Source organism: Athene noctua, chromosome 5, assembly GCF_965140245.1.
Source record: "Athene noctua chromosome 5, bAthNoc1.hap1.1, whole genome shotgun sequence".
In the NCBI taxonomy this organism is placed as follows: domain Eukaryota; kingdom Metazoa; phylum Chordata; class Aves; order Strigiformes; family Strigidae; genus Athene; species Athene noctua.
In genome coordinates, this window is record NC_134041.1 from 1550747 (window position 1) to 1573303 (window position 22557).

Below are 22557 nucleotides of genomic sequence, written 5' to 3' on the forward strand. Positions count from 1 at the left end.
GGTTTGCTGTTCTAGCTGGCAACAGGACATATACTGAAAATAACATGAGTTCAAAAGTGGAAAGCAAGCGAGATGTAGTCTTAGAGATACTATAAATGAGGACATTTAAATCAGGCTCATAGGATAGCTCGCTGGGAATGAAGACACCAATCAGTGGGATTTCTTATCCCCGGGAGGAAGTTCAGAAATAAGACGCTGACCTGAAGATGGGTGTCCTGGGGAGAGGGGCTAGGGGGTGACACTGGGGGAACCCTGCCCTCGGGAGGGGACTTAGGGAAAGGCAGCCAGAAGAGCGAGCCCTAGGGGAAACCCTCGCCGTGGGTGCTGGTGCCGGGCTCAGGGAAATGTGATGGAAAGGGAACGGGTGGAGGTGGGCACCGCACCACTGGAACGTTGTGCCAACGCCTCAAGATCCCTGCGGGTACGAGAGGGGTACGAGAAACATGCATCGTCTTGGAAGTGAGAGGATGAGCTGTGATTTCATAAAGAGGGTGGGAGCTGGAGAAGGAGAGTGTCTAGTAAAAATAGGAAGTTTCTGAGGGATATTAGGAGAAAATCGGTAATTAGTAGTATAAATAAGGAAGGAAATGGTTAGGACAAATATATTTAGGAGGGAACTTACACTGATGGAGTCACTATGGGATCTCTGTACCCTGACATTTTGCTGTTAAAGGTACTCCAGTGATTTTGCACAGTGAAGTCAATACAGGGAAGAGATGTAATATTTAGAGAAGCAATTTAAAATGGAGTACCAAAACCAAGCCCACATTAGTAAAATGCTACAGTATTTTTAAAATTTACTTCTATTTATAAGGAGAAAACTTTCAGAGGTCTACTCTCCACTAACTCCTTTTTGTAGCTACAGTGGAAACAGAGAAGCATTTGCCATGTGACCTATCCTTGAAGTGTAAAATTATATTTACACGACATCTATTTTAATCCTTCTGCACTGGGTGTTCTACTGGAGGTAACACCACACCGAATCAGCAAAGAGCAGGTATCCTCACAGCCCATTTCATTAACCCCCTCAGTGCTAACATCTAAGCAAACAGAGCTACATACGGATTCTTAGACGGTGTGATACACTCAAGACTTTAAACTATTCACACGCAGAGATCCCTTGTTGTGGACGGTCTTTCTTACGTAACAGTAGTGACATACGTACAACTTAGAGCCAACAACAGAGCAACGGCATTTTTCCAGTGCAGCACAATCATTTTTTAGTGCAGTGTAACAAACTTATGCAAAACCATTTTTTGAGAAACAAAAAAGTGCACAGTATTCACCGACTGTGAAATTCTCCACCTCTGGAGCATGGTGTATGCTAAGTTTCTTGTACCTCTGAGCTTTTCCTATGCTCTCATTCCTCTCTGGGATATCCAGAGGTTATTTATGAGTGTTGTCTGTATCAGACACGTGGCTCTTCTGGAATTCTTTATTTTCTCTATCTTAAACCTAGAATCCCAATACCATGCCATGAAACTTCCAAAAGTTCTAAGCTTAAAAAAAAACTTCTTGCTGTAAGATGATTAGAACTAGCAGTTCAATTTTTGACATAATGATGAACCAGGTTTTTATTTCAAGCGCATGATTTTATGAAGGTTTCTATGTTATACTTTTTTTTTTTTTTAGCCCCTATTCAAATAAAAATATCAATACACTTTTGAAAGAACTAGTCTGGCATTTGTGAATATGCCATTAAAGTGAAATATGTTGTAAAAAAACAAAATCATACTCCATTTAATTCTACTCTGTTTAAGAGGACTTACAAGTCCAAGAACAAAAAAGCCACTAACAGGAAAAAAGAAGTATTATTAATAGGACCAATTACAAGAACAAAGGGAAGAGATAAATGAAACTGTGTTGTGTCAGAACTTATTCCTCAGGACTAATCAGAGAAAGATATAGGTAGAGAACAGAAAAATATGGTGTTTCCCAAGAGAAAATATGTGGTAAAAAGCATTAAAATAACCGGGAAAGAGAAATATCACCAATTATTCATGCTGACAGCACAAGAACATTAAATTATAATCTGGAGAGATGGAATTTTTAAAATAACCTAACTCTTAAAGAGTCTGCTTGCAAAGAGTATGAAGCCCCCGCAGAGAGCAGAGCAGGGCTCGGGGCAGACGCAGCACGCACAAGGCAGAGGCATGGATCTGTTCCAGAGGAACAATTAATGTGTGGGGAGGGTTGGCAGCACTTCTAACCTGGAGAAGGCCAGGTCCGTCTAAAGAATGACAAGCTGGCCATAAAGAAATGGAGAAGAAATAAAGGGATTGTGGCAAATGTTACTCAGTCCGTATTTTACTAGAACTTTTGATGAAAGAATAAGGGAGATCACAGAAGGTGCAGCCCTTGGAATATCCCTAGGGAAAAGCAAGACAAAGTGAGGCTACTTTCCCAAGAATCAGTTAGTGGCGTGGTTTTGTAACAAAATCCACTGAGCCACGTACCCACAGAACGCGGCAGTACTTCCACCTCTCGGATCTGCATGGCAGCGGTTTCAAAGTCCCACCAAATAGTCTCCTGACAAAATCACAAAGCAAATTTTACCTGAAGCTCCGCATGTGAAAGGCAGTCACGGTTCTGGGTGTGTTGCTGTCTAAGTTAGCAGCTGTCAGAGTGATCTGAATAAAATTCAGTCGCCAATCCAGGAGTGCACTGAGTCACCCCAAACCATGGATCATCCCGGCAGAGAGGGGAGTGGAGGATCCTCCACCAGCTCCTAAACCTCTCCCACTCCTCCGGCTGCAGTGGCAGCTGCAGAAAGGCCAGTTTCAGAACCCTTAGAGCTACTGGGTGTCCCAGGCAGGGGGTGAATACAAGTGAACTGGAGGAAGGAAAACTTCTGAATGTGGATACGGAACCTGAAAGTGGGAGAACGAAGGAACCCTGTCAGAGTTCCCGTGTGCAGCGGTGACAGAGCAGCCAGCACAACCCTCGGGCACTGAGCCCCCGCCTTCCGGCTGCAGCAGGCGCGCTCACACGTATGACAGAGCTTTCAACAGAGGCCTAAGTACGTGAGGAACAGACTGGGGCAGAGGTCGCTTTTGGGACTCCGCATGGAAAGGCATAGCAGATCCTGGAGAAAGTCGTCCCCTGCAGGTAGGACGTAAGGCTTGTTTCTGCCACACGTCCCTGCCTTGCGGGGCAGTGGAGCGGCAAGCAGCTGGAGGAACGCCAGCGTTCAGCTTCCCTGTTCAGGTGGTCAGAAATGCAGCCAAGGGGATGCATCCAAGCACCGACCAGAACTACCCATCACCAAAGAAACCAAAGTTAGAGACCTCCAGTCTACAAAGATGTGTTTTAGGATGAAAATTTCCATTTCCAGTGGTTTAACCTCAAATGGCTAGACCTGTTAGCTGCTACAGTCAGGATGCTGCAAAGCCAAACTGCAGATGTTTATCCAAGCAGTTGTCAGTCATGTACTGCAGAGGATGGGAGACCTTCTAACATCCTCCTCAGTTAAAACCACAGACAGGCCCTGGTCCAGCTCTATGTGGTCTTCAGCGTGAGGACAGAATTCTCAGTGCTGCCCTGAGTTACAACACCCTGACAGGTGAATCGCACTCCCTGGGCTCTCCTGTCTCTGCTCCCTGCCTAGGCAGCAACGGGCCCAGCTGCACGCTCTCACCGAGGCTGCTGCCAGGAGTCCCAGGCCTTCTGCACAGAAGCCACCTCCTGGTCCCTAGGCACAAAGCAGGCCTGCCCGGCGCGCCCGTCTGCGCAGAGGGCCGCGCCGACAGGGAACACTGCCCCTCCCGGGCCTCGCGCCGGCGGGGCCAGACAGAGCAGCAGCCTCAGGGGGCCAGTGACCTGTCGGACCGGTTTTACGGAAGGCAGGCTTTATCTTGGAGGCAGCCCTGAAAAATGCCCCTCCAATCCAGACACTTGGATGAGGTCAGGCAGGAGTCAAAGTAACTCAGAATGAACTCTAGGACACTTGACACCCTACCTGAAGAAAAGTCTCCTGTGAGTCAGACCTCCAGATGAATAACTCGTTACCTCCTTTCTCCTTTGACAAGAAGACACCAAGGTCATAACCTCAGTAAAGATTTTTTGTGCCATGGAGAAACCCAAAACTCTATAATGAAGACGTTTCTGACTCCTGGTAAAATACAGCTAATTCTGTTGCATAGAGCCCATCACGGTATGGGCTTAAAGCAGATACAAACCAAGAATCTTTAGCAAACATTCCTCTCCCACCGAGGAGAGACTGTCATTGTGCATCTCATTAGTGGAAAACAGCTCCCACAACAGACACAGCCACTGAATCAACTGAAGCCAGGCATCCTGGGGGAAATAAAAGTCTAAGTCTTTCTGGAAAGGCAAGATGATCTTTTCAGAGTCTCTGAAACTTTCACTAAAAACAAAACAAAAAGAACCCTCTTCTCTACCCCTACCCACCCCAAAAAACCCCAACCCAAACCCACACAGTAACAAAGTCAGAAGTTAAAAGGATCGAGGTCTTCGTTTGGCTGAGATGAGATGAAGGGCTCGGAAGATCCGGTACAGCTGAGCTGGTATTTTTCTAGATGTTACACGAGCATCTGCACCTGCACCAGACCACTCAAAGAATAACACTCCTTTTTACACAGCATTCATAAACCCGCTAGGAACTAACCCAAAGGATGGAATGCTGCAGGTTGGACTAGAAAAGATGTTTTTTAATCCAAGGCTGAGGGTTATATAGAAGTATTTCTAGTTTATTTGTCAGTCCATACATATTGAGAATATTAACTATAAAGATCTTAATTGCCGATCTGTGGTATTTCTCACTGTTTCTCACAGAAAGGCTACACGACACACCAAGTGATCTCGGACTTGCTTTGGTCCAAAATGCACATCGTTCAGAATGAAGCAGGACAATGAAGAGGTTTATTTTAATTGATGATTAATTAAGAACTTGTTTGCTTATTATTACTGAAGGTGGAGGACGATACAGGGGATTTGAAATGGAGCTTGTTACTTATTTCATTCAGATGCTCCCTTTGATTATTTAGAAACAGTTTTGTGAAGAGACGTGTAAATTAACTGGCAGAAAACCCAAAAGAGATCAGAAAAGAAACCAGCTTATCCGGCCTCTGAGGATGAAAAAGTGAGCACTGCACCTGAAATTAAATTACCTTGTTATTAGAAACTGTCTTCAGTCTAAATCTACATCAGAACACACCTGCATTTTCAAACTGTATTTTAACTTGAGGCTTGAGATCATGTCTCCTAATTATCTGAAAAGCAAACGGAGCTTAATTATGTTTTATTTAACGTGTTACAGCTGAAATCATGGTAGTATTATTCACAAAATCATTCGCACCTTTTCTACAGTTTCCCGTATCTCTTATCTTCATGCAGGAAGCTGAAAAGAGGAAAATGTATACCTCACCCTGCTTTACAGCCATCAAACCTTCACGTGTCATTAGTCGCATGAACAACAGGAACACTTGCTTTCTCTTCTTTAGCTGACAAGACAGTTGTGTTACTAGTCTTGACTACGTACTAGGGAAATTAAAATCTGAAAAACCTCCACCATCTTCACTATTATAATAATAGAAGATGAAAAATACACCTTCACTGATAAGATGGAAAGAGTCATGCGCTCATGTCAGTTGCTTGGGGTAGAAAATTAGCTAGGAAATTGCAACCACATTATTTAATTGCACTTCAGGAATTACCACAGGGTCTTCAGCAATTCAACGACTCTTACAGAATGTCTTCTGTCATGCAGTTAACAGTTCATGTACATTCACAGAAAAACTAGATATTATTTTTCTGTTGCAGAAGTGAATGCAATTTTATCAGAGAATGAATGAAACTCATCTGCGCCTTTTTCTGTGTTAGAACACAGTATGTGGTCACACGAGTATTTAAGGGGGTTGCTGCCATTTGCTCTTTCCTTATACCTCCCCAAAGGAGGCGTCACGGGGCTCTGCATACTCACAGGGCTCTGCTGGGGCTGAGTTAACTGGGATGTTAACATTTTAGTTTAACAACTTAACATTTAGTGTAACAGCAGCTAAACCAGTACAGCCACCTATTTCTGAAGCCTGCATCCCCAGGCACAGCCACAAGACCGAACCCCTAATGTCTTCAGACAACACCGATTCAAATTCCAGTTACGTAACGTGTGTGTGTTCACAGGAGGGATAATTCAAACCAGCAGATATTCAAGTTCCAAAGTTAGATGATCCCAAATAAATTATATGTATTCAGCAACAACAGGAGAACATGTCAATACTCATCTCATGGGATGTAAGTTGGTTCAAAGGCCAGATTTACATGGTAAGAAAGAATTTAATGAGTAAAAAGGAATAATGGTGGAATTTAAGATTTCCAATTTAGATAAAAACATGAATGATTTAACTTAAATATTTTAGCTTGAAGTACCACTCAAAACTGTGCCTAGAAAGTCTTCTGAAGCCAGCTTAAGAAAAAACTTTTGTGGGTTTTTTGTTTTTAAGAAATGAAAATGTTTACCTGGAAATAAAACACACAGTACTGGCGGAGCAGCTACAGTGACTGCTGAATATGTAAGAACAGCCCATCCGAGTTAAGGATATGGAAAATCGAGGAAGAAAAATTCACGCATGCACGACTAGCCAGAGACAGGGATACTTCAAGGACAATCAATTTATCGTCATTTTAAATAACAAAGGAATGAAAAGATAACGGGATTTTTTTTTTTCCCTCATTTCTTTCTTTTGAACATTAAGGCATCAAAGATTTTCAAGAATGCTGGCATTGTAGATCTGTCCAAGGTTATACACTATCAGTACGTACTGCTAAGGTACAAGATTTCCCTTATTTATAAAGTGTGCCTGCACAAAGTAAGTCGTTAGCGTGAATGTTAATGAGTAGATGCCCTCTGAGACCAAGCTTCAGCTACTTGCGACAGCCTTGCAGGAGACTGCAGTGTTTAGGAATCTACCTTCCAGTGACTGCATGCGTGTTCCAGAGGAAGATTTGGTTACTGCACATTCTGATCCGCTTCTGGGAAACATGTAAGGGCCAGAGTCTGCAACTCCCTGCAAGCTGCTATTCCGGGGGTGCCTGATCTAAAGCTCCCTGCAGTCGACGAACCACCCCTGCTGACTTCACTCACTTCTGACAAGGTGAATTGGCTCTCGCCTACACGTAACGCGACCAGAAGCAGCAGAACCTAATGGCATGGTAGGGTCAGACACAACAAACTGATCTGTCATTAATATATTTGATGTGGAAATACACTTACTTAAGTCTGAGATGTAAATTGTGGTCAGGTCCGTTCTCCTGCTAATATGCAAGTCTCTCATATCATCAAAATTTAGTAGAGTGCTTGTATATATTAACACCAGAATTCAGATCTACGTAGATTTTAAAACCAAAACTTCAGTCCGATAAACTCAACAGTATTGGGAAAAACAGCAACTCAATATAAAACTAAATTAACTTTATGGAACGAAACTAGAAACTATTAGGTATGAAGTTCACAGCAGATGCAGAATATCATTAGATGGAGTTATGTTAAAAGCCCATCTCGAACTCTTGAGAGGAACAACGATCCTTTTACATTACCTCCACTGAAATCTCCTTTGGTGCCATGGGCCACTTGTGCTCATACTTTTCTTTCACAGTTTGTTCACTGTTCGCAGTTGGTGTTGAGTTCTCAGGCCGTACTCCATGGCTTGTTTTGCCCACCAGATTTTGAACTGATTTTACCATATTCTTTAAATCCTCCGGGTATGGAGTGGGATAACGTTTTAGATTTATTTCAACCTGAACATTCATAAAAAGAATTAAAGCACAAATACAAAATGAAAACAGCATGCAAACTAAAACCATGGTTTACAGTACTATGGCTAAGTGCAAATTCCTCAAATTTTCAATTAATCTATTTGAGGTAATGTGTTACACAGAGCTATCTTCATGGATTTTTGGACTGAAATTTGCTCTCAGTTACACTGTGTCAACCTATAATGGAACTTCAGTGACATAAAGTAATGGATGGGAATGGTTCCCTATAAGCCTATCTTTCACCCTGTGAGAGTATTGTATTTTAATGCTACACTTTGTTTGAGAGTACTGACACATTAAATCACACTTTTTCAAAACAATGCTGGTGTAAATGCAGAATTAATTTAGCTATGTTCAGTGTACTGATTTAATCTGAATCATCTACGGCAGCTCGGAACAGAATTTGATCTACTGGGAGCTATTTGCTCTTTGAGATGTATAACGTACGTACATGCACTCAAGTGTGTTTTACTCTTTTCTTATACAGAAAATACAGGAGAACAGGCTCAAACCACTACAGAAAAACCACCCTAAGTGACACTGAATTGTACTTCAACTGACTGACAGACCCACAGATTTTCTAGAAACCTCCATGTTTTAAGTTTATCGTTTTTCTCACTCAGAAGCAGAGAAACACTGTATTTCCCAAGTCCGAAGCAATCCTAATTTGGAGACAATTCTACAAAATCTCAGGGTTGAGGGAGGAGTGGCTGAGGAGGCTCATGGATGACATCACCTTGCACATTACACTATCAGCAAACTGCTCTGAGGAGATGGAGCAGCAAGTGACCCCGTCGGGAATGATCCAAGCAGGAAGGAGAACACACAGGATGCTGACCTCCCCTTACACCTCCTCTGCTGCACTAGGGATGTATTTTGCGCGCTGAGCACCGGGGCACGCCGTCAGGAGAGCTGCACGCCTCATCCCAACAAGGCACGACCTCGGCAAGGCTGCCCGGGCCGTGCAGGGTCTGTCCCTGGAGCCTGGCCGGGGCAGATGCTCCCCTCAGCACAGGGCCCTCTCCCCCCCGGAGCACCTCCTGCCCTGCCTCCGCCGCCTTCGGCCCAGCTGCGAGAGCTGACTGTGGCTCAAGCCCCACCCGTGGGAGTCACGGGGTGAACCCGAAAGGGGCCCTGAGGAGCGGCGAGCCCACCGCTGAGGGCACGGAACAGCCACCAGACACGAGCCTGCCGCGCTCTTTGGGCCGGAATTTCGAGTGGAAACGCAAGAAAATCCGTCCATGGAGTAAAATGACAGCTCCCAGCGCAAGCTGTGTGTGTCAGAAAAACCATTCCCGATTGTGAGGCTGTGAAATTTGAGATTACTCCACATTTACCATGTAGTAAGTGTCTGGAAGCATTTCCCTCATTGCGTACGTGAGGTGAGCAAAGGGAGAGGACTTTCAATAGCTCACTATTAGAGCGGTTGGATTGGAAACTCCTAACGAGTAGGAAAAATGTAATTTTGGATTCAAATGAACATGATAGGAATATTTTAGAAGCAAAAACATGATCGATTTGGAAAATAAAACTGTATGAAATACTAGCATACAATTCTCAACCACAATAGAATAAACATTACGGATAATAGATTCTGACATGACTTTAACATAAAACGTTAAAATGTATGACTATGATGTCATATGTCAATAAAGAATTTAAACAGAAAAAATAAAGTAAGTCTGTAAAGCATTACTAAAGCTCTGGTTGATTTACGGTTGAAAGAAATCGTATTTAGATGTGGCCTAATTAGGCAATTGCTTTTTCACAAAATTCAGACCATGATTTAAGTGTAAGGTCTGCAGACAAACGTAGCTAAAAGCCAAGTCATAGAGCAAATCCTTGCAAAGTACTAGTCAAGGAAAAATTAACTAACAGACTCTCATGAGATAGACAAGTCATAGACAGGGATTTCAGCAAGAGTTTCGTATCACTGAGTAATAACATTAAACAGCAAAAATGCTGGCAGCTGTGGTAGGTGATACCCACTGGAATGCAGATATGTTCATCACTGATCTAACAGGAAATCTGTACTCCCTCTCAATACAATTCTTCTATGTTTAATGCTACATCACCCTGAAAAGGCAATTTTCAAAGTTCAAAATTCTTGATGGAAGAAGTTACCGAACAATCTAAATTACCAAATCTAGTTTAACATATAGTTGGCTTAGAGTTCAATTTTAAGTATGACAAGAATTGAAAACCACGTATGCTTTTATACAACACTACCAATGTTTGTGGCTACTGCCTACTGATAAGGTAACCTTCCTATCCATCCCATAAAGGTCTGGTGAAACAGCTGAACACGTACGTGCTAAAAGCTGCCCAAGCCCTGCTGCAACACACGGAGGGACTGGCACACACTGAGTTCTCAAAAGGTTCCAGCAATCAGCTTCCAGTTCACGGGCATGCACCTAAACCCAGGCTGGTGAACAGTTCACTCAACGCTTTACAACACTTCTGTGGTCGTTCATATACAGAAATTAATTGGCGTTACTAGGAAAAAGCATGGACATACCAAAAGGATGCAAATAAACACTTCTATTATCTTATTAACAGTAATTGAACTTGAGCTCATTTTTACATGGCTTGGGCATAAAGGTGGTTTTCCACGATAGGGAAAAAAGCCCATACACACCTTCAGTAGGAAACCTTTTCCTTTCACAGCCTGGCAAGACTACCCAGGTTTGAAGGGTATTATTTCTCGACTTTTGGTTTTTACAAACTACGGGTATTTATGGGTATCTGGTGTACGCACACTGCGATACGAGAGAGGAGAGATGCCCTCTTCAGGGTACACAGGCAGGAGGAAATATCTGATCAGCTCCTAGCTCCCTGCTTAGCTTTTCATTTAATAATTCTTCTCTACATAAGCAATAAATGCAGCATCAGCTGCAAAATCTCCTGTTTGGTCTGATGAGAAGACGTTAGGATCATTATGGCGGAGAGGAACATGGCATTGCATATGGGAGCAGAGGAATCTCCTGCAGACAGACTCACATAGTCCGACCCTGGTTTGTACCCGCTCGCTCCCTGCGGATGAGAGGGAGACCAGGTAAGGAAGAACCCCAGGAGATGCGTTTTGGTGTTGGCCTCTCGCCCAGCTGAGGAGCAGTGATACAAAGGACAAGGACTGCCTTGACCTTGGGGCGGCTAAGCCAAACCGCTCTGGAGAGGTGGAGCCCCCGGCACAGAGCGCTCGCTGCGCTGGCCGCAGGCTGCCCGGCCCCTCTCCTGCTGCCGGGGGCTGTGGCTGCAGCAGAGCCCCCCCGGCCCCCCACCACAGCCCGCGGGCTCGGCAGCGCCCGCCGGGGATGAGCCCCCAGCCCCTGGGCTGCCCAGGGCGCCCCCCGCACCCCCAACGGCCCCGCTGCGGCGCGCCGGGGCCTGGCACCGCAGCACCCAGAGACGCGTGCCCGCAGCAGGGGCACGGGGCAGCTATTTCTGTGAAGTGCTGTTTCCAGGAAACCTCAAAATGCGGCACTGGGCCTTGGCTGGCCTCCCCGTTTCCCACACAGCAGATGGCAGCACTGGAACTGAGCTACAGGAGCCGCGCTCAGCGGCTGAAGGATTTGATTTTAATACTAGAACAGGTTACTCACAGGAGATACTTGTCTCAATCACTCACAGCGTTCTGAAATGGATTCAACCCAAAATGGCTAAGTGATACAATTCATATGTTACATCTCAATATTTAAAATAATGCTTGCAAACAACATATAATACGATTAAATTCTTCTGTGATCTCAGAAACTGATATCCAGTTCTCTGCTAACATTTCAGTTGGTTTGCACATTCGGACAGCCGTGTTACCCCCGGTTAAAACAGTGGGGGAACAATATCAACCTCTCCCAGGTGCTCTGTTTTCCATATATGATCCATAAACCTGCGATTCACCTGGGGTAAATTTTCAGTTTAATCTATTTATTGTGAGGCAAAGCTTGCCTTTTGACTTCATTTTCTATTTCGCTGAAGCAGCAGAGCCCCTTGTCTCTGGTTACAAGAGCTAAAAGAAAACCCCTAATTGGGGAAAATACTAAAAAGAAAAACCCAAAATTTCACAGCAGATCTAAACAGAAATGTTAATTAGCTATTAATGATAGTATCATTAATTTTAAAAGATATGATTTATATCTTCACACATGATTTTTGTCTCTGGCAATACATTTTATGTTGGGTATCCTACAACAGTTAAAGAATTTGCAGTGTTTAAGTGTTTGATCTGGGATAATTCCTTTATGTCATTCAAGAAATAGAAATTTTCATGCCACGTAAACAAAGATGGTCCTGACAATACCCTTCTAACACCGAAACCAGTTAAGGGCTCAACTGAAAACTCTGGAATTATATTAAAATTTCAGATAAATGGGTGAGGTTATTCATGTTCTGATCTTCAGTTTTGGTAGGTTACAAAACTGATGAGAGATACCCTCTCCACTGCACGTTCCTGTGGAACCCCTGGAACTGACTTCCACTTTGAGAGGAATACAGAACCCCCTGGGTGATCGAAGAATTTCTAAAGAATTATGTGGCTGGACATTAATTTTAAGTCTCCCAACATTCTGTGTTAATTCTGTCTTTGTGACAAAGCACCTGCCACAGCAGGAACCCCACATTAGGGTTGTGGCCCTGAACTGACTCACGAAGTCAAAGTTTTGCCTTCTAGACAGCAGCAAAAGCAGAAACTGGTAACGTGTCCTCCAGGGAGCACAGATCTGCCCTACTTCCTCAACGGCTGGACCTGACACACGGTGACGAGTACTTTCTGGGTATTTAGAACACAAAAATAGTTCCATTCGAGATCTGGAAATCGGACCCTGTCCATAATATATGAATACCAGAATAAATCAAATAGAACTTACCTTAACTTTCCCTGCATTTTCCTCCTCCTCCTTTTTCTCTTCAAATTCAAAGGCAACAGTCATACGTTGCTGTCTCTGCTCCTCCCATAAAGTAGGGTTAAAACTATCACTGTCTGACTGGAAATCTACAGTTGAATTGCAAACAGCAACGCACAAGAACAAGTAATTAGTGCCCTCAGCAGAAGACTGGAAATGATCTAAAAAGACATATTCTTGATCCTGTAATCTTGGGTCATTGTTTTAAAACTGTTGAGGGGGCACTGAGAGCAGTAACTGATAAACCATTAAGGAGTTTGATGTTAAAACTGAAATGAGAGTGATGGGAAGCAATGGGGCAGATCTGGAGTGGCGCAGGGTACAAAAACTATCTTAGCGCACTGTGCGAGGAGCCAAACCCTCCTTCTGCCAGGCTCAGAGTCTGAGCCTCACGTGCCCAGGAGCCGGCCCAGCCCCGGCTCGCCCGGCCGGGCTCGGTGTCTCTGCAGGGTGAGCTGGCTCTGGCCAACAGCCTGTCTGCACGGCACCAGGGCACTTCCTACGACCTCTGTCCCACGCACACTCAATTCCCAGGTTCAAACTGTTTATACAAAGCCATTCTTCCGAAAATGTTTAAGAAAACGTAAACCTGATGGCCTGAGAATAATGGATGCGCGAAGAGGATTCCTTTGCCTGTGACCAAACACAGACGGTTACACGCGCACCGCTGGCTTCAGGTGTCAGGGGAGACGCTGGCCCACAGAACACACCTGAAAGCCCTTCCTCCCCCTCCCGCTGTTGGCCCCTCCACTATCGAGGCAAGCACTGCTCCTGCCTCTGCAGGAGCTGCTGCTGGCGTTTTACCTTCATCACTGCGGGGTTGCTGGGGAAACATGTAGTTAGTCAGTACTCTCTGCTTTGTTTCTGGGTGAGCCTCGGTTTGCAGTGGAATGAGAGCCTTGGACTGCACAGGAAAGGCAAAACAGACAACTGTTAACTCAGAGCACGGGTGTTAACCGAGACGGGACTTTAGCAATTTGTAAATAGAAAATAGAAGATTAATTAACATTCTGTATGAAAATAAATCTCTCTGTGGACCAAAACAAGTTTTAATGTGGTGGAAATGCCTCCTCTCCCATTCCTCACTTCTGAGATTCCTACCAGGATCAAGAGAAGAACACTAAATATCAGAAACAGTGCATGTTCGGAGTCATGCTAGTGAGGAAGCTAAAGGATGAGCAGAACCGAGCTGCAACTACACAGTTAAAACACCCACATTGTGGCTGTGATCTACCTTAAGCCAGGGCTAACCAGGAGTAAATTCACCGTAGTTGTTAGTTCATCTGAGGGTAAACCTGGTGCCAGATACTTGAGAATTTACATGGTGGCACTCTGAATATTCAGATGCTACCGTTGTGTTTTACTTCAACTGATCATTTTTTTATTATTGTTTTGCTCTAATGTGGCATCTAGGAGTGACTGTCACAGCTCACAGAATAGGAATTAACCTATGCCATTCCCTAGGAAAGTCAAAATGCTTAAAAAAGTCACGTAATGGTATTTTTTTAATGAAAAACAGAGTGAAAAAAATGAGAATTCTCATTTAATGCATTAAAATTTGCTCGTTTCCTCTTATTCCTGACACTTTGTCTCTCCTCCCTTCAGCTCTCAAACCTTTTGCTTAGCTGTAAAAGTAAAAAGCCCGTCTGAGGAGGGGTGCAATAAGCACGTACCAGTGTGTATCTAGCGGCTGCACGGCCCGTGGCTCTGCCACGATCCGAGGGCAGGGCCGGAGGGCAGGCGCTGGCAGGAGCCACCAGGGAGCCCACCCGGCACCTCTGGAGGCAAGAGCCCGGCTGCAGGCCGCTGCCCCGGGCAGGCAGGGCAGGCAGGCAGGCAGGGCTCTGCTCCCCGTCCGGACACACCGTCCCCTGCAGACAGGCAGCTCTGGCACCCCGGCGCCTGCCCTCTCTCATCTGGGTAAGAGGGTGGATCCATTTCCAGTAGCACGATAACTGGCCCCTGAAGAATTATCCTCATCAACTTCAGTTAAAGAGGGACAATATCTGACCAAGGGCAGTATTGCAAAGTGAGAAAGATGAGGATTTATTGAGATTAATAAAACCTGTTAGGTATGTCAAACATTTCTAACATTGTACAAATGGAGTTTTTTCTCCATTTAGAGTTAAATTAAGGAAGTGCAAAATTATTCTATCCACCAATCCTGGAAAAGATCGAGACTTATTTTAGTGCTGAGATTCTGGCTGAACTGTTACATTTCTCAGTGTTCATGTTACATAATCTGTGCTAAAATAGAATCCTGAAGAATATATAGTAGTGAAACCAAACCCCCTGGAACAAAGAAAGCCATACTTAAATTTAAAAGGAACTTAAATGAGAATTTTCTCCAAATAAGACTAAGAGTTCTGGTGCATCTTTTACATGTTTAAACTCCCACTGACTTTAATGGAGTTTAAAATATGCAGGAATGGAAGCATGGACCAGAAAAGAGAAGATGACAAGAACAGAGGCATAGATGGACTAAAGGATGGGACAAACTAATAAGAAGTTTGATAACAGTGTCTTACGTCTTCCATTACAAAATATTCTCTTGATACTTTACTACTTTTGTAAGGAATCAGAAGCTTAGCTAGGTGCAAGTAATAAATCCTGCAAAGGGGATCAATCTCTCCAAGTTAATAAATAACAGCCAGAAGAATCTATTCCTTGATATGAAAGTATAAAGCTGGACTGGGAGCAAAATTCTCCTACAGTCATGTATTAAATTACAGGTTTCATTTACGGCCCTTGCTAAGACCCCCAGTAACTAAAGAAAATATGAATAGTGAAAATCATTACCTGGTTGTCAGAAAGCCATAGAGCTGCCAGTTCTTTAAGTTTAGTAAAAGTGAATGGTAAATTCTTCAGCCTGTAAATGATACAATATTATCAAAATTATCATTACAACATGAATCATTCATTTTCACAATAGTTTCTTTTAAAGATTTGTGTGTACCATGTTTATCTTGATCATACTGAAAATGCTGGAATTTAATATCTTTATTTTCTCTCACTCTTTACTAAAATCTAATATTTTATTAAGGGCATTCCACATTAAGTGTCACATCTGGAACCTAAAGCTACTGACATCATACCCTAAAGGTACTAAGGAAGCAACAATATTTTGCCTTGGCTGTAATGTAACCAAAGTTACAGCTTATAACACAGAAAACAGCAGAAATTTTGGTCCCAGGGAAACTTAAAGGAAAGGTGTGATAGTTTTCAGTGTAGCTAACGGAAATCCTTTCATTGGACATTTAAGTTTTGGAACAGAAGTACTCTAAGATGATTAAAAATTCATTTTTCAGAAATGTTAGGAAAAAAGATTAAAATAATGTACATATTCATAGTGTACCTAAATGAAAATTAAATGAAGCACTGAAAAATTCACATTTTCATTATACATGTAACCGCATTTCCTAAAAGTGATCTGAATGTGGGAACGGGGAAATGATGCCTAGTTACTTGTGGCAACTTCACTCATGTTTTTCCCACTAATTCTGAACATATTATTTTCACTTTCCAGTCTGTGCCCACACGAGAGGGCGGTCCTCACCGCACCCCTATCCTCCCATCTTTGTGTTACGGAAGGTTAAGGGCCTGGAGGACTGTAGGGAGAAATGGACTGACCAAAGGACTGTCTACAGAGACAAAATCCGAGTGTGATTTAACAAAAAGAAAGAGGAAAAGCCCTTTCCTGAGCGAGTCAGAGCGCCCCATACCGAGGAGGGAAAGGCTCTGCCGGCTGTGCTCCCTCACAGCCCGGATGGAGACAGGCACTCACTGGCAGGCCCCGCACCCCACGGCACCCCCCCGCAGGAATCCTCTGCCCCTCCACCAGCAAACAACCACAACACTCCTACAGACATCTTCATATTCAAAATCTCCCTGTGTTTCTGGGGGATAGGCACCTCACAAGCTTTTGTACCACTGCCTCCACGCAGCGCTTTCGAAGTGTATCCCTTATGGGATTATTTTGGATATATTTTTGCCACAAAGTCATTACCATTACAAATCGTGTTCTTTCAGAAAGCAGTGTGTACTTACTGCAATTAACACATTTTCAAGGTTTTAATAAGAATGCCTGATACTAAAAACGACTTGTATATAAAAGTGAAATAAACTGACATGAATGTACACACGTTCAGAGTGTGCCATGACATAATCTCCAATGAAATGCCTCTACAGATAGAGAGCGGTTTTGCATGTTTAAACCTAGAATTAATGCCGTAAGTAAGGAGTGCCTAAACTACCTGAAATTTAGTTTTCATTCCTGTCTTATAAAATGAATACTGCAGCGTGGAATAGTGCAGTTTACGACATGCTTTATAAATTAACGTTACAAGTTTAAATTTTAATAGTTGGCATAAAGATTCTTAAACAGTGTTTTATCCAGATGTTTTATTCTCTCTATAAAAAGAGAAGAACTTTTTGCTTTTCAAGTGATACCTTTATTTCTTTACCCTTTTGGATTCAGTACCTGTAATGTAAGATTCAAAACGACCGAGAAACCTCTGCCTGCAGGGGGTTACGGGTGGTGTCTCCAATGCACTCGAGCTGAGCACTGTGCATCAAAGGGCGAAGCAAAGCTGGCAAGCATGCTTACAACGAACGGGTGGCGAGGGGATCTCCCCAGCTGGCTTCCCAATTCCACATTCAAACAAAACACAGAAGCTGTTATTTTTAATTGTTCTTTGCCACTAAGCCTGGATACCTGTTTTTTAAATATCTGAAAAGGGTCGATTTTAAGGAGTCTTTAAAAGAAAAAAAATCTCAAATTAAAGATCAAAGAATGGAGGCACCCAAAATTATTACTGTTTTTTGAAAAATTTCAACCAATTTTCAGCCTCTTTTTCTAATTGCAATTTGTTTTTGCAAGGTTTTTTTTAAATTTCTCCTTCATCTGGACTAACAATGCACAGGCAAACACTCCAACTTTCATGAACAACTGAATCACCAAGTGATTTTGCATTACACCCACTTCCAGAGCGAGGCCCATGGTAATTGTCACTTACACTGTATTAGTTTAACCATGAAACATAAACATATACATTTTTTTCTAGCTTCATCAGTCAAAATAAGGGTATACTACAACTACAAAGGATCTCAAATATTAGATACGCATGGATGTAGGCTGATTACTTCCTGCACGCTATAGGCCAGATTCTAGTTGGTGTAAATCAGTATAACTCTGTTGATTTCAAAGAACTACCTCACATCATCCTCAGTAAAGGATTTGGTCGCCTCTGAAGAGAAAACTATTCATCAGTAATTGAAAAAAGTGCTTAATCTGCACTGCTTCCACTGATCTAATACAGGACTGCGACCAGACAGCAGTACAAAGAAATGTTGTTTATGGCTGTGCCAGTCAATAGAGAACTCTTCTTTTATGCTTAAATTTCTCACTAGACAGTTTGGAAAACTACATATGTAATTGTTTTTATAAATCTAAGGGAAAATTTATTCACACTACTAGATGAACCTTTACTTGGTGTATAGAAAGGTAATTAAGAAGATGGTTGAATTAAATGAACTTACAATCCACAGGCAAACGATGCTGTACCAAAATGACTTCCTCTTACCGCTTGGCCTGAATAAACACCCTTTGCATGAGGCCATTCTCTAGTGGAAGGTGCTGCTGACTGTTCTGGAGCAGCTGCGGCCCAGCAGTCAGGACTGGGACTAGGCCTAAGAGACAGACAGCCCTAGAGCCCGCTTCCAGCCCTCGGGCATCAGCTGAAGGGCATCCAGAGATGCGACGTCTGGGCAAAGAGGATCTCTGAATCTTCAGAGCAATCACACTAGTTCTAACAACTGGCAGCCACCCACTGCACGTGCTTTCTTGACTGCACAACAGTTTCATTCCTGTGCAATTTTTTAATCACTAACATCTTCCGTTTGCAATCTCTTACAATGATTTGTAAAAGGAGCTGAAAATGCGATAGCCAGATTAAAAAAACCTCTCAGTGCTATAGAGATTACCTGTATTCATATGGATTAGATTAAATTACAGGTAAAATCATGTATGTCATTGGCAAATTTAGAAGTTATTAACACAAATATTTCTTTTAAGGCAAACCCTGAAGCACCAACTGGTTTTTCAGGAAAACAGCTATCCACAGTATTAGTTTGGAAAAGCATGAAATGCAGATGTTCTTTTTATAGTGTTTCATTTTCACAAAGAAAAAGTTTTCTTATGAGAAGAAGAAAAAAAGAAAAAAAAAAAAAAAAAAAGGAGAAATTTCCCCTGAAGTTCCTCAGGTGAATAAAACCAAACTAAAGCAAAACCAGGACGCTTTCTGAAGTGACACCCCTAAGCGTTGTACCACAGGTACAGGGCAGCCCATTCTGGAATGAGGGCTTTAGAATAATTCCTTCCAGTATTCATCCTAGACTACACCTTTTGTGTAATTGGTTAGATTATTAAGGGCTAAATAATTTAAGAGTAAGCTAATGAATATTAGTCATGGAACACGCGAAAATCAGAGAAAACGTCACTGATACTGTTTAAACACAAAAAAATATCAAATCTTGGTACTTGAGGAGTTGTATGGGGCACAGGTGGTCTTTGCTTTTATTGTAAGCATCCTGACAGACATAAATTTAACTTTTTTGTTAATATTTTTTTTTCCTCTTAGTTTTGTAAAATAACCCACTACATATTTGTAGCAGGTACTAAACTCTGGTTTTGTTATGCCCTAAGTAAGCACCCTCAGAGTATGGGAAGAGTTTCTAGTGGTTATTAGTTTGAGTAATATAACGTACAAAGAGCTTGCCAAACACCTAGGGGAACACTTCCTAGATTCATGGATGCATATATTATACTTTGGTGATATTCAGAAAGAATTTTCAAATCATAACCCAAATGTGCGAAACTGATGTCAAAACATGTTGAAAGTTACTCATAACAAGGAGCATTACAGTCAGTCGGTCAAGCCAGAGACAGCTGCTATTTGTGACAGTTCTTCAAGGAAACTCTCAGCAAATTGCTAACTATAGGGCTTTCAGAGTGTGAAAAGTTTAAAAGAACGTGATTCATATTAACGCATCAACGTGCTGTTCACAAAACCACTTGTGGATACGCATGGTCAGCTGTAATTACCTCTTTGGCTATGAGCAATACCATATAATTAAATGTCTAGCCAGAAAAAGAAAAGGTACACCAGGGAACAGACTTTTTTTTGAATGGATCACATAATCTTAGGCCCTTTTTTCCTCTAACTTCTGTGGGTGAAATCCAGAGCAGTAATTGCATTCTGACCCCAGGACAGAAGCAGCAGTGTAAATACAGAAAGGTGATGATTCTTTCAGCTCTTCTTTAAGAATAATCTAAAACTAAAAGAAAGGTTACTTACCAGTAACCGATGCTCTTTGAGAAGTGTAGCCCAAATGTACATTCTAACAATTCTACCTCTCAATCACAGGACTCATACCTGGAAGGACTCTGAGGAGAGAGGAGAAGCAGATGGAAGACAAATGTATATGTGGACTACACATTGTGAAGAACACCGGTTACTGGTAAGACATCTTTTGTGCTTTGAATGAATCCCATGTGTACTCTTAACAGTGACTGAAGGCAAGCAGCTACCCCCACTGACTCGTTACGTGGCGGAGGTCTCGGTATCTCTCATGCACGTAGTGATTGCACAGCTACTTTATCAAATGCCGCACTGGTTCTTGAAGCACTGGAGACAGCGTTATGCCCGGCAAAGGCAAGGATGGATCTCCAGGCAGCTGCACAGCGAGTATTCGGAGTGACAACTTTCCTGACTAGAGAAGGTGAAGACACCTAAGCTCTGCTCAGCTGCACACTAGCCCTCGTGTTAGACTCCACCTTAGCAATCTGAGAGCAAGTCAGGATTCGACCCATCACTGCCTTTTATTGTGCGGAGACAACCGAATACTGCATTTCCCAGGGACGAAGAGCCTCTAACAGGGTAGAAAAGGGTTGAAGCCCTAAAGATAAAAGGAGAGAGGACTCCCAGCTATGGAGGTGAGAAGTGTAGATCTAGACTTAGAGTGTACGGCATGGGAAAGAAAAACTGGAGTCTAATTCCCCGGTTAAAATGGAATTCTAACATGAGTATTTGAAGGAAGTCCTGGAACTGAAACAGCTTCTGGTCAATTAAGATCAGCAAGGTCCATCTTACAGCGATGAGGGCCTTCAGAAGACATGGAACAAGAGTGTAAGTCTGTAGTAGCTGAAACTATAGTATTAAAAATGCACTAGAGAGGGACTCCAAGCACTGACCCACCTTTGAGTAAAATGTGTCAACTCACAAAAATCTGAGATTCCCACTAGCCTGAGCGGCAAAGAGGTCTATGTCAGGTTTGCCTCCTTCCTGAAAGACATCCAGTCAGGATTTTAGACCAAATCTCCCCAAATGTTTCTAACTTTGATAGCCAGACAAGCTCCAGATAATGCAAGGGAGGGAGAGCTCCTCCCTTCCTCCTTCCACGGCACACCACAGCTGTCCATTGCTCCACGTGTGCGTGACCTTTCAGAGAGCAATTTTCCAGGCACTCTGGCAAGGCAAGTTCAAAGGCACCAACACCCCTGTACTCTGTGTGCCCTGAGCCAGAACACTCCCCATGCCATGAGGAGCATGTCCACAATGAACGTTTTTGGTGGCAAAAGGGCATCTCTCGGTAAACACTTTTGTAGCCCGACTACTAGCAGAGAAGTCACTGGGATAAAGGCAACAGCGTAGGAGGTTAACGGATACACAAATGCACCATTTAGTCACAGTTGTAGATGCCAGATGTGAAATCTGGTATGTGACAAAGTAGAAAAAGATGACCTTGAGGCATCATTCACTGGGATGAACCTGCAGTGGACATCCCACTGGAAGACTGTGCTCCCTTTGTAAACCTTCACACCGTGATGACCAGCAGGGGTTGACAGTCACAGCAACAGGGTCTGTTCCCTCCGCAAGGAAAGTAACGTGCACAGGTGCTGAGCAACTGCACACCTGCCAGAACGGACGTGAAATTCTCTCTGGCGTCAGGAGGAGAAAGTCATAAAGGACTGACCAGACAAATTCTGACAGAATATGTGATCCTATGTACAGTCCGTCCCCGTTTGTTATGTAGTACAGAGAGTAACAGCTGCTCCTCAGAATATTGGAGCAGAAGTCGGAGCTTCCCTGCCACAAAGGCTGCATTAGCAGGGTTTGGTGGAACGGGGCTGCCTTAGAGGCACCTGCAGGGCCAGGACCCCACAGGCCTCCTGCCAGGCTGACCCGGAGCCCAGGACCCAGAGGCCCATCACCATCGGGTGAAGCACACACACTGACCCCTTGGCTCTAGAATCGACTTCCTGCTCTGCTCGCCTCTCTGTGTCTCTTCTCCCAGTGGCTCCAGGAAATATCCAGGAAAAGAGCTGGTGTGCTCTACCTCCTCTGTCACATCTGAAGGAGGAAATGTAGAGGGGCAAAATCTGTGGTAACATGGAAAGGGTCCTAGCAAGAAGCGGAGCCCAAGTATGCTCCTTATCAGCACATACATGTGGACTCATTCAAAGACAGAATGGATATTGCCTTAATTTTAAGGTGAATGCAAAAATGGGAAAACAGAAAAGTAAAAAAAAATAAAAATAAAAAATCCAACATTAAGATGGTATCTGAACTTTGTCCAAACTCTTTGGTGCCAAAACACTGACACTTTTTAGTTTCATGAAGATGGGAAGTTCCACAACAAAAGCATTATCACAGTGTCTCAGCAGGGCAACATTTAACCTCAGCCAGAATTGATACCAACAAAGGAGGAAAAGTTTCCTCCCCAGGCCTCTCCAGAAAAGTAATGAGACAATCCAGCCAGGTTCAAAGGCTGAAGGTCTACAGTCTGAGTCAGTTCCTCTCTCTCCCAGTCTACTCTGTGCTCTCCC

General features: G+C 43.3%; 1 protein-coding gene across 7 annotated transcripts in view; it reads right to left on the reverse strand.

The window, feature by feature from the left end:
* Window positions 1-22557, reverse strand: part of LRRC7 (leucine rich repeat containing 7) — a 172999-nt gene that overhangs the window by 29602 nt on the left and 120840 nt on the right. For 6 of the 7 annotated variants that reach the window (XR_012633655.1, XR_012633656.1, XM_074905989.1 and 3 more), the window contains exons 13-16: window positions 15471-15540; window positions 13476-13575; window positions 12636-12760; window positions 7555-7755 (exon numbers count right to left, since the gene is read on the reverse strand). Coding sequence is in view for 5 of the 7 variants with exons in the window: in XM_074905989.1 (XP_074762090.1) it covers window positions 7555-7755; window positions 12636-12760; window positions 13476-13575; window positions 15471-15540 (496 nt within the window). In the remaining 2 variants the exon portion in view is untranslated. The remainder of the gene's footprint in view (window positions 1-7554; window positions 7756-12635; window positions 12761-13475; window positions 13576-15470; window positions 15541-22557) is intronic. The other variant, XM_074905991.1, reaches the window with a different exon arrangement.